The following is an 18791-nucleotide window of genomic DNA, read 5'->3' on the forward strand; positions in this document are numbered from 1 at the left end:
GTTAGGCTATGACTCACCATACTTTTAATGGAATACATTTTGTAGACAGGATTGTACAATATTGTTAAAAACACAACACTAAACACAACTGGCTAACAGCTAATGACAAATCCATTATCTCGAGAGTCTGAAAGTTGATACTATCCACACTGAAATGCTGATATGAAAATAACTAGACAAATTATGTGTAATGTGATGTTTTATTGTTGCAAAATAAATACTGGCTGCTGTGAAATTAGTAAACAAAAGCCTCTTGGGTTCCAAACTAATTGAGAGGTCAATGACTGAATTTTAGTATTATGAAATTTTCTCACACTGCAACTCACAACTGCAGTCAAGATTTTCATGATGATCTTTCCTATATAATGACATTTGCCAATTACAATTCCAGAAGAAACATGTAAAAATGAAAAGCCTACTCTGAGAAAGTATTTCTGTCTCAATGCTACATTGTTTCATGTGCCTTCTTTTTGAGTTGGATGATAATCTGAATCTCAACAGAACTCTATGGTTCATTTAACAGGTTATATGCCAAAAGTGAAGAGGAGCGAGGCTTCATTTCTGATAGCCTGGTCCATATTTATCCCTGAATCAACATTAAAGTAAAGATCATCTGACCAATAATTTCATAGTTGTTCACAAGTTTTCTCCATTACCACAGTGACAAAGCTTCATTGGTTGCAAGTGTTTTGAGACATCTTAAGATTTTGAAACATGCTATAGAAATAGAAACTTTCTTTCCAATCTGTCCAATCAGACATTTTACCTCAATTGACTTTGGAAAAACAAGTATTTTTGAGTCGCTTGACTTCTTCGGGATTTTTACATGGCAAATCCCAAGTTTAAATTTCAGTTTCAATTACTGGACAAGATAACAGCTTAGAAAGAAATTAATCGAGGCACCAGTTTGATTGTAAACCAATGGTGCTGACAGAACAAAATTAATTTTGTTAAGATACTGGATGTTAAAGAGGTCAAGCTAGTAAGAGTGAATCAATTCCATTTATCTCTCACCTCAAGTGGTAGGTAGGTGTGCTTCTGTTCCTGTCCCACCTGTAGACAGGGCAGATGTGGGTATTTTAGCTGAAGGTTGTACTTCTGTTTGAAATATTGTGCTACTGTGCACTCTACAGTCTGTCCACTTTCCAGCTGCAAGGGGAACCTGGGAAGTAACACAATAATCCTCAGTGTAGATCTACAGCTTAGTAACAGATAAGTTGATATGTAACTGGCAGAAAACCAATCAAATCATATTTCTACACTTTATAATAGGGTTAATGAGTTTACATCTTAATTTGGATAATACACCAATAGGTTTACGCAGCTGTGGCCTTTAAATTGATTCCATTACTGGCTTTCGCTTACTGCCCAAATCCCTAGTGATCAGATTAACAAAATGTCAACTGTTCAAGGAAAAAATGTTATGCAGAATAATTTTTTTTAAAAAATTGATCTTTTTCATATTGCTGTCAACAATGTGTACATTTCTCCTTTACAATTAAAGGAAATTATTTGTTTCAATTACTTGCTGCCTGTATGACCCCAGGGTGACATGCCAACTGACATGCAGTTTTGCATTGGATTAACACATCTACCAAGAAATGAACTGACATTTCAACAAGTTTTAGCTGGGACAAAAGATATCTTTAACAAATCACTTTGGATCGGATTGAACAGAAGGGCCTACATTCTCTTCAAGGGCCTTTGTGAATGTAATTAGATTAGATTAGATTACTTACAGTGTGGAAACAGGCCCTTCAGCCCAACAAGTCCACACCGACCTGCCGAGGTGCACCCACCCAGACCCATTCCCCTACAGTTACCCCTGCACCTAACACTACGGGCAAATTAGCATGGCCAATTCTTCTTTCCTTCAATTACAAATGAAAATCAATCATTGTACAAATTGCAAGTTTTTTTTTAGAAGTAACAATTAACAGATGGATTAAAAGTATCTATTGGACTAATAAGAATGACAAACCTCATTAATCTTTCTAATGCTTCAGTTCTGAGACTCAATATTAAACCAACAGGATGTTTGCCAATGCCTAATGCTTTTTAACATTTCTCCCCATAAACATTTATTTGAGTTGCACATATGACAACATTCAGCATACAATGGCAAAACAAAAAAATGTTCGTTATCCTTTACAGAAGTTTAAAAAGAACTAAAGATTTTTGTGGAAAAGGAGGTTTAATCCTCTGAGGTTGGTAAAAACATTCAAATGTGCAATTAAAAGTAACAAAATGCAGTGCATCATGCAATATTTAAGTATGGCAATTTTGCAACTATACAATGGCAAGGTTCAGCAATTGCCATTAGAGTATAACCCCAAACACAGTAATGACTGAAGACCATCCCCAAAAAGCAAAACTTCTTGTACTTGGAAGACTCAGGTATAGCCAGCAAGCCTGTGAGAGGTGGTACTCCATTTCTTTTTACTGCAGAACCACTAAGAAAAGGCAAGCGGCAAGGAGGCAGTACTACTACAATGAGCAAGCAGCTCAAGGGTCTCTCGAATACGAAAACGTTTTTTTAAAAAAAACGTTAAAAGGCAAAATCTGAATAGACTATCTGTAACTGTGAGGGGCTTTTAAGAAAAATACTGTTAGATTGTTGAATCCTCTATCAGAATTTGTTATGATTTATTATTACTTACGTCTGATGGCTAGCTGGTCTCCTGGTAACATTACACACACGGTACTTTCTCCTCATAGGTCCACAATGAGTTACTTCGACCTTCAATCCTGTGAGAAGTTTGTCAGGAGAAGGCAAAAAAGGCAACTGTTACAAACCAATTTAACTGTTGACTCAATAATGGGAAATAGATTGATTTCTAACGTTTTGGACTTCAAACAAATTTCAATGAATAAAAAGATGAATAATTTCTTGTTCATTCCCATTTCACTCCATGCCCATTCAACACTTCCTTTAGAATTTGGAAACAGCACAAGATCTAAGCCAGGCCCTTCCCACAACCCATAAATTGATTAACAGTGGTAAAATCAAATTGGTTGGAACATCATGGTCATTTGATGAATGCGAACTATTCAGGAAAGGAGAATATAGCAACTTTCCTAATCTTACAAATTTCATGGACAAAGGAGGGAACTTATACCTGGAGCCAAAGGACGTGGGTGATGTCCTTTATGAATACTTTTCATCAGTATTCAAAAGACGGATGATGAGTCTCTAGAAGGATGTGTTGAAATTCCAAGGCATGACAATCTAAATAAGGTGTTGTTGTTGGTGTTTTAAAAGCTTTCAGGTAGATAAATCTCCAGAACCAGATGGGATCTATCCCAGAATGCTGAGGGAGTCCGGTGAGGAAATTGCTGGGGCCTTGTATGAAAGGATTGTGTCCTCTTTGGTCTTAGAGGACTGGAGAATAGCCAAAGTTGTTCCTTTATTTCATAAAACCACAGGGATAATCTGGGAAATTATAGGCTGATAGGTAGAGAAATTACTGGAGAAGATTCTGAAGAGTTAGGACTTACTCATTTCTGAACAAATATGGGATTATTAGCCAAAGGCAGAATGACTGTGTAGGGAAGGTCATGTCTCATAAACTTGGTTGAGTTTTGTGAGAAAGTGACAAAGATGGCAGGGTGGTAGATCTTATTCAAATAAATTTTAGCAAGCCTTGACAAGGTCCCTTGTGGTAGGCTGAGGTCATATGGGATCCACAATGTGCTAGTAACAGAACTAGCTTAAATACAGAAGACCGTAGTCATGGAAGGTTGTTTTCCACATTGGAGGTCTGTGGCTTGTGGTGTTCCACAAGGATCAGCACTGGGACCCCTGTTTGTAAGATACATACAAATGAGTTTGAGGAGAAAGTAGGTGGCCTGATAAGTTGGTGGATGACATAAAAATTGGGGCAACCGCAGATAGTAATGGGGTCTGCCAGGGGATACAGCCGGATATAGACAGGCTGGAGACTTGGGCAGAGAAATGGCAGATAATCCAGACAAATGAGTGGTGTTTTGGAAAGTCTAGTGCAAGAATGAAGTATACATTAAAAGAATGCTTAGTAGCATGAACATAGAAGCATCTAGGCATACAGGTCCACTGTTCCCTGAAAGTGGAAACAAAAGTGGACAGGGACAGTCAAGGCGGCATATGGTATGCTTGTGTTCTTTGATGAGAGCACAGAGTATGAAAATCAGCATGTCATGTTGCAGCTGTCTTACACTTTAGATTGCTACACTACCAAAAGGATGTAGAAGTTTGAACAGTTTACCAGAACGTTGCCTGGCTTGTAGGGTATCAGCTATGAGGAGAGATCGGAGAAACAGTTTATTTTCTGTTCTGTGCTTGTTGTGTTTTGAAGAAGGGTCACTGGACCCGAAATGTTAACTTTGCTTTTTCTCCACAGAGGCTGCCAGTTCTTGTGAGGGAATCAGAATTTTAATTAGTAGAATTATACATTAACGGTTCAAATTTATCTACTTGTAGCTAGAGTCTAATTACTTGTAGTAAACAGTTTTTTTTAAAATTATGTACAAGAGTTGAGTCTGATTTTATGTCAACTAGAAGACAAGTTAATTGGGATATTTTATGTTTTGTTTTAAAACACCTCATCTTTTACACTAAGATGGTCTCCCCTTCATCAATGGGGATTTGTCTGGAGCCTCCTATTAGTTGTTTAATTATTCATCCCCGTTCACATACAAGGAGTATGATGTAAAAATGATACAAAGGATGGAGGTGGGTGGTCAGCAAAAGTGGCTAGCAGATTAGCTGACTGGGCAAACTAAATTTCAATGCTGAAAAGTATACAATAAGATTTCTTGAGTGTATGACAACAATAGGAGCATAAACACTCAAGGCAATAAAGAATGTGGAGAATCAATTATCCAAGGAGTGAAATATAAATGCCTAAAAGTTCCAGGGCAACTGAACTAACAAAAATGCAATTTGGGTGTTATAAATGCACCCAAATTGCATTCTTGTTAGTTCAGTTGCCCTGGAACTTTTAGGCATTTATATTTCACTCCTTGGATAATGTTAAAGGTTTAGGAAGCAATTAATTTGTTTTCAGGGAAAACTTAAAACATAGAAAACATTTTGGCTTGAAATTTTAAAAATTATGACGGGTTTTAATGTGCCAAAGTAAGGAAAGGCTATTTCTGTTTTCCAAACGGTGAGGAAAGGTCATCAATTGGAAAGGTCATCAATTTACATTGCACGAGTGTAGGAAGAGTCAGCAGAGATTATGCAGGCACTTGTTACATCAGGAAATGCTGTGCTATGTGGACTGGTGAGGCAGTGACTATCTCCCAAAAAAATATAAATAAACGTTGGAAATAGGAGGTGACACTGGGTTATGAGACAGAGGAGATAGCAAGATTAATTTTAGACTATTCTAACGAGTAGCCATCATACATATAATGTGTTGAAATGCTGTCTTATAAGAAGTGACAGAGGAAAGAAGATGATACATGTAATGTTATGTAAGAGGTCAGATATGTAAGTGAAGAGTACTGTGTATAGGAAAACTTGCCGAACTCCAACTGCCCTCAAAGAACCCAGGAAGCCAGGAAGTTATAAAGGAATAAAAATAGAACCTGATGGAGTGTTCATTTAGGACTTGGGCATCAGATCAGAATATCAAGTCACAACCTGTCATATTCCTTGCACCAACATCTGTAGACAAGGTCAAAGTTGGGAGAGTCTTCATATGTCCCATGAAATATTTTTTTAAAAAAAACTCTCATCATGGATGTATGGAGTTAGCTTGCCACAAGGTGTAACATTAACAAACTGCAATTTTCACTACAACTGTTGACCAGTGGATGGCACTGTTCATGCAGCCATTTCATTTTTACGCTAATAGATTACTCCAAAAAAAATCTCCTCAGTGTAGTAAACTTAATAAAGTGGAAAACTAAATCCAAAAATATGTATTAAGGAAAAGAGTCAGAATTGAGAGGGGTTATTCAAGCCTTTTTATTATGAAAAGATTATCCTTCAAGCAAATGTATACCAAATTCAAAATGGTTACTTCCACTTATTATTGGTATCCTATACTTGTTAATAGTGTTACTTCATTAACAAATACACCCATTGTTTAGCTTTGAAAAAGGTGGCAACATAAAATTGTCAAGGATTAAGAAACAGAACAAACTTGAGAAATCTGCCAGAGTTTAATTTAAATAAATGTGAATTTTGGAAAAGCACATCAGAGCAAGACTTATACACTTAAAGGTAAGGTCCTAGGGAGCATTACTGAACAAAGAGACCTTGGATTGAGGTTCATAGTTCTTTGGAAGTAGAGTCGCAGGTAGATAGGATAGTGAAGGTGGCGTTTGGTATGCTTTCCTTTATTGGTCAGAGCATTGAGTATAGGAGTTGGGAGGTCATATTATGGCTGTACAGGACATTAGTTAGGTCATTTTTTAAACATTACATGAAATTCTGATCTCTTTCCTATCAGGATGTTGTTGTGAAACTTGAAAGGGTTCAGAGAAGATTTACAAGGATGTTGCCAGGGTTGGAGGATTTGAGCTATAGGGAGAGGCTGAATAGGCTGGGGTTGTTTTCCGTAGAATGTTGGAGGCTGAGGGGTGACCTTATAGAGGTTTATAAAATCATGAGGGTGTGGATAGGATACATAGACAAAGTCTTTTCCCTGGGGTGGGGGAGTCCAGAATTAGAGAGCATAGGTTTAGGGTAAGAGGGGAAAAGATATAAAAGGGACTTAAGGGGCAACTTTTTCACAAGGAGGGTGGTGTGTCTATGGAATGAGCTGCAAGACAGAGTGTCAGAGGCTGGTATAATTACATTATTTTAAAGGCATCTGGGTTGGTATATGAATAGGAAAGGTCTAGAGGGATGTGGGCCACGTGCTGGGAAATGGGACTGTATTAAGTTAGGATAACTGGTCGGCATGAACTGAAAGGTCTATTTTCATGCTGTATACTTTATATGACTAATTACAAATTCAGGTCATGGAAATTATTTTTGCTAACGGGACTTCAAAATCACCCACTGTCTTACTAAATTAAGCAGTCAACAAAATGTTTGCAACTTACCTTTTATCTCTTTGGTGAATTTGACTCGGTGGGAATCTGTCAAAGGTCGTGGCTGTTCATCAATATTATGAATGTCTAGAACTTCACACATGAACTGAATTACAGGCTGTGCTTTATAAAAAGCAGTGGCAGAAACTATAAAGAAGAAAAATAATCATTGTAGTTAAATGGATAACAATACAAGAAAATTGCTAGGATTTGCTTTGTAAGATATTTAGGATACACATTAAAAAAGCTGAAAATTCTTTAATTGGATGTGTAAAGGGATGAGAAGATGACATGAAGCTTGCAAGTCTAATGAACAGTGAGCAAGATACTAATACACTTTAAGAGGACACAAACACAAACAATGGACACAGGACCAATTCAATGCAGAAAAGAGATATCTTTTGGTTTAAACATTGATGAAAGACAAGGTAAACGATGTGATTTTTGGTTAATGCAAGAACAGAGACACCAGGTATATTTGTAGCACATAAAATTTTAAAGATGAAAAGATTAAGAAAAGATGTTAAAAACACATGGAATCTTGAGTTTTATAAGTATAGTCAGCTAGTACAAAACATCCTAGAATTTATTATAAGTTTAATATAAACTGCTTTTTCCTCCAGCTGAAATAGTGTGTCCATTCTGGGCTTCACATCTTGGGAAGAACATGAAAACTTTGGAGAAGAAATGGAAGTAAAGAGAATTATGGAATGGTTCCAAGGTCGAGGGATTACTGATGTGTGAATTGACTGAGAAACTAAGTTAACTCCTGAAAGCAGAGCAGGCAAAAGAAAATATATGATGTAGGTACTTAAGTTAAAAGTGTTTAAATAAAATAAATAAAAGACAAAGCGTTAGCAACGTGTTAAGGCGACTGCTTAAAAAAAAACAAAAAAATCAGCTAAGTTATTGCTTATATTAAGTTGGAATGTGGAACAAAACTATACCTGAATCGTGGATACATATTTGATGTAGCTTTCAAGGGGGAAACCAACTAAGTAATGGGAGAAACATTGCAGGGATGAAGTAAAAGAATGAGTGAGTGGGACCAAACAGGATTATTCTTTGAAAGAGCTAGTGGAGACTCGATGATTTGAGAGATTTTTTTTTTCTGTGCCATTTTCCTCTGATTAACAAATTAATTTCACTCCTCAACTCTTCCCAAAGAAATCTCTACAACATTTTAACATAGAAATGGACTCTGACAGATTAGCTGTGCTTTCTTCACCTTCTCCGGTCACATTGAAAACTCCCAAGATGGAATCACAGTTATGTCATTAGGATATTATCAAAATAGGAGCAAGAACCAAGTCATACAAATCTAATTTTTTTTTATGAATGTGGAAAAATGGAAGTCATCTTTTAATGAATGACTCCTAGGAGCTTGCCTTCAGGTTGTGAAAGTTGCACCTGCACAAGTCTCTTCTGATATACTCTACTACAACTATGGTTAAAGCTTTGGCTACCAGTACCTGCATTTCAAATCAGATATACTGGAAGGCACAGCAGTTCAATACTAGACAAATCTAAACATTCAATATTCTTCTATGTAATAATGCAACATTTTTCTTCTATTTGTGCACTAAAGACACTGATGTGCCCAAGTTTCCTGATCAGTGTTGATTAGCTAATTTTAGTAAGACAGTTTTTGGTACTGTTAGTGACTCCTGTTGGAAATAGGAAGAAAGAGGAAAGTTAGCTGTGGTCTTTGTACTTGTTTACGTTTTAGTTACTCCTACTTGAAAACATGTACCGAAGTGCTAGATGGGCTTGGAATTGGAATAAGCTGTGATATCCTCTACCTAAAAGATCTGATGACACACAACAAAAACTCAGCCTATGCAATTGTCCTGGTACAGTAAAAATGTCCCTAAGTCAGAGCACAAGAGCCTTATTCGCCAAAATTTAGCATAAGACACTGGTGACCAGCAGCTTAGTCAAGAGGGGTGAATTTTAAGAAGTAGGAGAGAAATGCAGAAAGGCTGAGAGGCTTAAAGAGTTAACTTCAGACTTCAAATGACTAAATAACTGCAGTTATTTAAAGGATCTGAAAATCAAGTTAACCTTCAATTTTCTTTTTCTTCATTTGCGTGTGCAACTTTTTTTGCTTCCTAACTGAAACCAGGAATTCAGTACAGGGCAAATTACATAACAGAATGCAGTACTTCCATTTCTCTTAATTCCACACTAAGTTATCACAGATTGTCTATGAGTATTATTACACCTGCTAATGAATGCTTATAAAGATTCAAAGTTGATAATTATTGAGCAAATGAATATGAATTGCTTGGGAATAGATTTTGAACTTCAGCTATGTGGGTGTCCTACTCTGCATAAAAAAACTCAATCAGTTCAACAAAATTACATATTAGCAATGAAAAGATAAATAATGTTCCTAGGCAGAGCCAATAATCCTTGTTTTGTTCCTGAGAACCAAACTGGCATGACATTATCATTGATGCCAAAGTGAGGTCTGGCTTACTGTCCTCCACTGTATTCTTCCATATCTGAATAATCATTTATTCTAAGAAAAAAATGACAATAGCTACATAATAAAAAATGCCCAATGGTAAACTGGTGCTAACTTAGATCATATAAAAAAATAGTAATTAATCTCCACGTTTTGCAGAAAGGAACCAAGACTAAGTGTAACCAACAAATGTATCACAATTGGAGGGCAGAGAATAATTGGACTAGACAACATGAATAGAAATCAATTCCCATTTAAAGTCATACACTTTATTCCTTTATTCACGATCATGAATTCCTATGACCACAATTCTAACAGTAACTACCTACATTAATTCACTATCCTGTAATTAAACTGCAAAACCTATAGTGGAAGTGGGCAAAGGGATTGGGGAGGATAGGGTATTTATAACATAACAAACTTACATGGCCATATTCTATTACAAATACATAGGGATTTAGACTGAAAGATTATAAGTGACACCTTTTAATAATAAAGATGTGCACACAGAAAGGTGGGCATTTTTACTTCATGGATCTATTAAAGAGTGTGACCCTGAGTGTGGAAAATTTAATTGTCTTATTTTGTGCTGAATTAATAAAATTTACTCACTTATGTCCAAGGGTAATGTTATATATTGTCAATCTTGACAAAAGAGAGGTTTGCTTAGTTTCCCTTAATATTTCTACTAACTATACAAAATTAGGAGGGGTAATAGGAGGTGGCATGGTGGCAGTGGTTAGCATTGCTACCTCTCAGTGCCAGGGATGCAGGTTCAATTCCAGCGTTGGGTGATTGTCTGTGTGGAGTTTGCATTTTTGCCCGGTATCTGCATGGGTTTCCATTGGATGCTCCAGTCCAAATGTGCAGATTAGTCTTGAATTAGTCATGGATAATGAGAGGTTATAGAGATAGGGTGGGTGAAATGCGATGGGCTAAGTGTCTCCACCTGCACTGTCGGAGTGCACAAGGCAAGAAAGAGTGCAAGAGAGAATGTGTGAGTGCAAAAGTAGAGAGGGAGGGGGGGTTTGGGGGTGGGGGAAGTGAGAGAAAGAACGAGGGAGCAAGGAAGAGACAGGGAGAAAGAGATGAACTGAGACAGAGGAAAATGAACAAAGGAGAGCGATGGCCCTATAGGATGAATTTTGGCACACACAAATAGGGCATATGCCCAGACAGCAACTTCCCATTCACTCTCTAACTGACCACCGTAATGCAGTGGTGCACGGGCACCAAAAACTGATTGCTCATCTGCCACATTTAAATATATTATTAATTTGGCAACCTGTGCCCACACCTCCCACCTCACCTCAGCCCAAGGCCCCAAAGGATCCTCCACATCTGACAGAGATTTACCTGTACTTCCATACACTTCATCCGTTGCTCTCGATCTGGTCTCCTCTACATTGGGGAGACAGGACCCCAACTTGCAGAATATTTCAGAGAACATCTCTGACACACACACACACACACACACACACACACACACACACACACACACAAAACAACCCCACTGTCCTGTGGCCAAACACTTTAACCTCCCCTCCCATTCTGCCAAGAACATGCAAGCCATGGACCTCCTCCACTGCCAAACTCTAGCTACCAGATACCTGGAGGAGGAATGCCTCATCTTCTGCCTGGGGCCCTCCAACTACATGGGATCAATGCTGATTTCACCAGTTTCCCCACCCCCACCTTATCCAACTCTGCGCCGCCTTCTTGAACTGTCCTATGTGTCCACCTTCCTTCCTACCAATCTGCTGCACCTTCCTCTCCGATCTATCGCCTTTACCTCCACCTTCATCTACCTATCACATTCCCAGCTACCTTTCCCCTGCCTCAAACCTTCCCATTCATCTCAGCTCCCTTGGGCCACTCTCCATTCCTGAAGAGCTTATGCTTGAAATGTCGAGTGTCCTGTTCCTCGGATGCTGCCTGACCAACTGCTTTTCCAGCACCACACTCTTCAACATTGTAGGTTCTGTTTACACTGCAGTTCCTTCAAGCAACGGGGAGGGGGGTGTGGACTGGGCAATGGTGAACAGATATCAATGACAAGTGTATTTTGTTTGCCAATAATTAAATGTGATTGGTTGTCAGGTATCTGAACAGCCCTGGAGTATAAACAAAATAGCCAGATGTCCGGAGGATCTCCTGGAAGGGAAATATTGCCCTTTCTCTGCAGCAAAAAATATCTAAAGCCCAAAGAAAGCCAGTTTATTTTTGCTCATCAATTGTTGCAAGCTCTTGCTTTTAACAAATAAGTTAGAGACTTTACAAGTTCTGAATTAGTTACTCTGTGCCTCCTGCAGGTCAGTGAATCAACTTGAAAGAGAGCCTGAGGGAGCAGTAAATCCTCAGCATTGCATATGGAGAAGGAATATTGAACTATTTTCCAGTTTTTCCCTCCACCCAAAACATCAATATTTATTTTGTATCTGTAAGTGGATATCTGCATTCAAGGATTTTGGGGGGTAGGGGTAGGGTGGTTACAACAGGATTACAGCTTTAACCAGTAGAGTTATTTGTCAACAGTTCAAAGTTGTTTACCTAAAGCAGCATCTGTTTATTTGTGATAAATAGCAATTCTTGTAAAGTACAGAAACCTGGTCCGTGCTTTCTGTTAATCTGGCACTAAAAAAAAAGATAAATGGGGGAGTTTTGCATACTCTGACAAAATCTTTAATTTTGTGACACCCTGGGATTAGCAGGGCTGGATTTCCAGTGCACTATCACAGTGAGGCAGAACACTGATCATTCTCGTAAAAACTTGGTTTGCAAATAGGAAGAAAATGCTTTGACTGCCTTATGCATCACGAGGTGCAGGAAAGTATCCTAATCATAGGCCAGTTGACTACGAAAGCAGATTTAGAGGGAAAATGCATACTTTGTATTACTTGATGCCACAGAACAGAGGCACAGAAGCCTTGACATATTGGTTTAAAAACACAGCTGAAGTTGAGACAGGATGAAACAAAATTGCACCAAGAAACCTATGACGACTCAATTGATATAGAGTCAAATATCTTGCCAATTTATGGCTAAAACTGGCCAATTGGTTCATTCATGAACGTAATTTAAACATTTCATCTGAAAAACTGAGGTCTCTTCTTCCTTCTCCAACACAGATAAGGCATGTCATCCTATTTCAAGATGTGCCACACAGTTTTGTCCGTGATGACAATTATCCTTTAAATGTTAATATAGATTTTCTAATAATATTTCACTTATTTTGGGACCTTGCCATGTGCAAATGGGATGTCCTGTTTCCCTGCCTTACAAGGAATTTACACTTCAAAATTACTTCATTGCACAATGAAATACTTTGGGACATATGGAGACTACAAAAGACGCTACATAAACACAATTGCTCTTTCCTTTATTCAATTCAATTTGGTGCTGTAATTTACATGAGTGGGGAAAACCACTCTATTTAATTAAAGATTTCTTGACTTTCAAGTCATGAATCATAACAGAACTGAGTCATATTTCCAGGCAACACCCACAATGTGAAGAAAAAATGTCAACACAAAAACTAATTAAATTTGCTCGAACATTAAGTATTCTTAGCTCTTACTGTGAAACTTGCAAAATGCTGCATACTTTCAAATAACCCTCTTTGTTCTCCAAGGCTTTCATTTATGCAAGGTCATGGGCGTCAGTATTCAGATAGCGTTGGAAATATATTAAGTTTATTTTGTAGGGTTATGAATGATATGAACAGATGGCTAGAAACCTGTTTAGTTTCCAACATCCAGCACAAAATTTTGTCCAAGTAAAGGAGAAACTGTTCATAGCTTGTAGGTTTCACTAGCTCGGCCAGGTCTTATTGACCATTCATAACTGCTCTGGAGAAGATAGTGGTGAGATGCTTTCTTGAACCACTGCAGTCTTGAGTTGCTATTGGGTAATTCCAGGACTTTGGACCAGCAGGGAAGGAATAGTAAGACCTGACAGGATGGTGTCTGACTTCAAGAGAAACTTAAAAATTATGGTGTTCGAAAGCATTTGTCACCTATCCTTCCAAGTGGTCCAATATGTAAATTTGGAAGATGCCGTTGAAGCAGCCTGATGAAATACTATTATGCATCTTGTAGATGATCAACTGTTACCATTATACACTGGCGGTAAGAGGAGTTAATGGTGAAGGTGGTGCATGGGGTCCCAATCAAATAGTCATGGACGGTGTTGAGCTGCTTGTGCGTTGTTGCAGCTGCATTCATCCAGCAAGTGGAAAATACTGATTTGAACCCTGTTGATGGTGGGCTGACACAGGAACATAGGAAGTGAATTACTTGCTGCAGAATTCAGAATCCCTGATCTGTTCTTGTAGCCACAGAATTTATATAGCTGGTCCAGTTTCTGGTCAATGATAGTACCCAGGTTGTGGCAGTGGCACTACTTGATGATGGACATGTAAGTCTACAGTCGGAGCACATTCTGTGTCCACGCCACCCTCTGTGCTTCCTCCAAGTCATGTTTAGCAGAGAGGAGTACTGATTCATTAATTGAAGGGGGAGGAGGTAGTTTGCAATCAATAGGAGGTTTCTTTGACTATACTTGACTTGATGCCATAAGACTTCATGGTGATTGGAATCAATGTTGAGGACTTCTAGGGCAACTCCTACCTAATTGCATACCTCTGAGTTGCCAACTCTGGTGGGTCTGTCTTGTTTATGCAACAAGATGGAGCCAGGATAGTGATGGTGGTATACAGCATGTTTCTCCAAATTCAAGTTCCAAACTAGAAATACTCTGCAATAACACCAACTACATTTGGACAAGAGAATTCTACTGTCAAGACAATGGATAATACATGTTCAAATTGCAAGTGTTGAACATCAATAAAGTCCTTCATTTAAACAAATTAACTGACTTTTAAGGTGAACGGTTTTAATAAACAGCATTAGATCATCTCTAAGATCTGGAAATGTTTTGGTCATGAATAATATCTATTGATATAAAGTGGACAGCAGTCAAAAAGTTGCTATGTAATATTGATGGGAAACAGATTAGTTTTATTTAGTTGGCACCATATCCCTTGTACACGAACAGGTTGCAGTTTAAACAAAGGTCTTTGAATTCAGTATGTAGTTTTGATTGACATTCATTTGTCTATTATTGTGGATAATAAAAATCCTGAAGCAGTAACCAAAGATGTATCATAGCTTAGATTCCATCCTTAAAGGACTCAACACTAAGTTGAAACAGGTGAATGAATTAGTCATTGTTTTGATAATTCTTGTTTTGTGCATTATAGCATTCATCTTTAGCTACATAACAGTAAACTTACTTCAAAGATGCGGCAACAAAATGGCTTTGAGATGTTTCTGTGAACACAAGACACTTGAGAGATACAATTCTCCTGAGTTCTGAAGAAAGGTCACTGAACTCAAATCTTAACTCCAAATTCTCTCCAGATGCTGCCAGACATGCTGAGATTTTTCAGCAATTTCTATTTTGTTTCGGATTTCTGGCATCTGCAGTTTTTCCACTTTTTTGCAAGTCTCTTTATCATAATGGCTTTCAAATGACCATTTGCCCGAAGAATGTAATTGTAAAATAAATCTGAAAGGCCACTGATGACCCCCATCTAACAGAATTTGCATTATTTGTAAATCTTGTGTACCTTACAGTTCAGCCACTAACTTTCATATAGTCCTGGTGTGGTTGGGAAGGAGGGATATTATGAAATATTCTGAAATAAGACTAGCCACAGTTGCTGGAGATTAATATCTATCTTTTGAGTGGGATTGTTAGCAAATTTCCAGCATTACAAATATAAGGAATTCATACCAAATAACATGGAATAAACCCACAAGTCAGATGAACGATCCCTCATTTACTCAACTTGCAAAAATACCACATTTCAATAAATTCTGCCATTAATACACATAATCCAGTTTGAACACCAATAGGAATAGTTTATCTGTGAAACTCTCAGGCAAAGCATTGCCCATGATTTACAGAGCTCAGACTTGATCAAACCTTTTACAATATAGAATGGTACAGCACAGGAACAGGCCCTACGGTCCACCTGGTATACACCAACCTTGATGCCATTCTAAACTAATTCCATCTACTGGCACATGGGTTGCATTCTCTATTCCTTGCTTGTTCACGTGTCTGTCTAAATGCCTCAAACTTTGCTATTGTTTCTGCTTCTACTACCTCCCTGGCAGTACGTTTCAAGCACCTACTATTCACTTCTTTAAAAACCTCCTCCCTCTCACTTTAAACCTATACCCCCTAGTATTTGACATTTTTAACCTGGCCAAAAAAAAGCTAAATATTCATCTTATCCATGACTCTCAATTTTTTATACTTCTATTAGTTCGCCCTTCAACCTCCGACACTCTAGTGAAAACAACCCAAGTTTGTCCAATTTCTCCCTATAGCAAATACACTCCATTTAAACAATACATTGGTAAACCGCTTTTGCACCATCTCCAAAGTCTCCATATTCTTTCAATAGTGGGTCATACAATACTTCAAATACAGCCCAACTAAAATTTCACAAAGCTGCAACATGACTTGCCAACTTTTATATTCAATACAACAACAGATGAAGGCAAGCATGAAATGTGCCTTCTTTACCACCATATCCACTTGCACTGCCACTTTCAGGGTGCTATGGATTTGCACCCCAAGTCTCTGTGCATCAATACTCCTAAGGGTCCTACCATTTACTGCATACTTTCCTGTTGCATTTGACCTCCCAAAACGCATCACCTCATACTTGCCTGGATTAAATTCCATCTGCCATTTCTCCTCCCAGCTTTCCCAGTGATCTATACCTTGCCTTATCCTTCGATGACCTCACTCTCCACACCACCTCAATTTTTGAGTTCACTGCAAACTTGCTAACCACCTATGTTTTTATCTAAATCATTTATATAAATTCCAACTATTGTTCCAGCATTGATCCTTGCAAAATACCACTGTTCAGAGACTTCCAACCATAAAAACAATTCTCAGTCTTCTACAACCAAGCCAATTCTATATGCAGCTTACCAATTCACCACTGATCCCTTGTGACTTAATCTCCTGGACCAGCCTACCATGATGGACTTTGTCAAATATTTTAGTAAAGTCCATGCAGCCAACATCCACTACCCTATCCTCATTAATCAACTGCACCACTTCCTTGAAAAACCCAATCTAATTTGTGAGCCAAGACCTCCTCAGACAGAGTCATGCTGGCTATCCCTAATATATCCACTCTTGTAAGTGCAAGTAAATCTTGTCCCTAAGAATCTTCTCCAATAAATCGCCCTACCACTTATGTAAGGATTATCAGCCTACAATTTCCTGGATTTTTCCCACTGCTCTTCTTAAACAAAGGAATTCATTGGCTTTTCTCCAGAGTTCTGGAACCTTGCCTGTGGCAAAAGATTATACAAAGAATGCTGTTAAGGGCTTAGCAATCTCCTCCCTCAGTATCCAGAGACAGATCCCATCAGGTCAGGGGACTTGACTACCTGAATATTTTTCAAAACATCAGTGTCCCCAACTAAACCTTCAATCACCTGACCAAGACAATCTCCATGAGAAAATCTAGCACAGCCCCTTTCCTAGTTGGACTACCTACATATATTTTTTGAAGAAACCCTTCTGGTTGCACCTAATAAATTCTGCCCCATGTAAGTCACTGGCACTAAAACAGTCCCAGTCTATATTGGGGAAGTTAAAATCATCCATTACAACAATCCTTTTGTTTTTACATCTTTCCATGATACGCCTACATATCTGCTCCTCCATCTACCAATAGCTATTGGGAGGACTATAGTATAGGCTCCATCACTTCAATGGCACCATTCTTATTCCCACATTCTACCCCATATGTCTTCTCTTGTCAAGGCCTCCAAGATGTCCTCTCTTAGTACAGCTATGACATATTCCTTAATTAGTAATATAATTCCTTCACCTTTCTTATATCCCTCTCTATTATGCCTGGAACATGAGCTACCATACTTGCCCTTCTCTCAATCAGGTTCCTCTTATAGCATCAATACCATACATCCTGGATTAGTGCATGGAACTAAGCTCATCTGCCTTATCTGTTTGCACTTAAATAAATACAATTGAGACCGCCAGTCCCAAAGTTTTTGTTAACCTAGCCCTGACTGTGCCTCCTATTAGACTTACTTGACTTAACCTCTTACCTACTCCGCAACCATGACACATGCTGACCTACTGGTCTGGTTCTTACCCCTGCTAAACTAGTTTAAACCCTCCCAAGTGACATTCTCAAATCCCCTAACATTTTTGATCCATTACTGCTGAGAAAATTACTAATTCCAGGAACTGGCCCCATGCAGAACTCTCAAATTGCATAGATTTGCTATATACTGCAATTGATCATCATAATTTGTTTCAGAAAGCAGTTTTGGTTGCCACACTACCAGAAGGACATAAAAGCTTTGGAGAGGGCACTTTGAAAGTTTACCAGGATGTTGCCTGGTCTGGAGGGATTTAGTTATGAGAAAATATTGCTCCCCAGGATGGAAAGGTACAAGAGGGCATAGGTTCAAGGTGAAAGGGAGGAAGTTTAAGGGAGGTGTGTGGGGAAAATTTTTCTTATGGGGGTAGTGGGTATCTGGAATGCACCACCAGTGGAGATGGTGAAGCAGGCACATTAGCAACATTTAAGGTGTATCCTGATAGACACATAAAAGGGAAGCATACAGAGGGATAAAAACAACTTAATTTTAACACAGCTCTTTTTAAAAGATATGTTTATTTTATTTTCAATTTCTCAAGAAGACTGTCAAAAAATGAATGAGCAAAACACTCCCAACACTGAAAATCAAGAATGAAATCTGAAATAATGAAATGTCAAATAGCTGAACTGAATTGGAAAAACCACAACTGCATTCGTCATAACCACAGAAACATTCCATTTGAATGAGTCACACTTTCAACCTTCTTCGTTGAAACCACTGACGCTTTGCTCACACCCACATCAGCTGATTATCATCATAGTAAGACAGATGCATACAGTATAATAACTGAAGTAAACCTGTTTCTGTAAGAAATGCAATTTTATAACTAGATGCATTGCAGTACAGAGGTGGCCTCTTCTCAAATGGGAGGAAAAAGCTAAAATGAAACCCAAATACGTCAATAACTGGATGGAGGCCAGATATCATATAATAGATATGTACAAATATAACAAGCTATCTTTCCTTTATGGCCAGTTAAATGACCACAGATGTTACATAGTAAATCATGTGATGCATGACAACTCAACAAATGACCTTATTTGATTTGTGAATTTGACATTTGCTGTCCA

The 18791-nt window shown here is 38.2% G+C and overlaps 1 protein-coding gene across 1 annotated transcript in view; it reads right to left on the reverse strand.

The window, feature by feature from the left end:
• LOC132830127 (protein argonaute-3) overlaps positions 1–18791 on the reverse strand; it is a 121568-nt gene that overhangs the window by 26421 nt on the left and 76356 nt on the right. Inside the window, exons 6-8 of the mRNA XM_060847629.1 lie at positions 7039–7173; positions 2661–2748; positions 1015–1162 (exon numbers count right to left, since the gene is read on the reverse strand). Of these exons, the coding sequence (XP_060703612.1) occupies positions 1015–1162; positions 2661–2748; positions 7039–7173 (371 nt within the window). The remainder of the gene's footprint in view (positions 1–1014; positions 1163–2660; positions 2749–7038; positions 7174–18791) is intronic.

Source organism: Hemiscyllium ocellatum, chromosome 30, assembly GCF_020745735.1.
Source record: "Hemiscyllium ocellatum isolate sHemOce1 chromosome 30, sHemOce1.pat.X.cur, whole genome shotgun sequence".
Lineage (NCBI taxonomy): Eukaryota > Metazoa > Chordata > Chondrichthyes > Orectolobiformes > Hemiscylliidae > Hemiscyllium > Hemiscyllium ocellatum.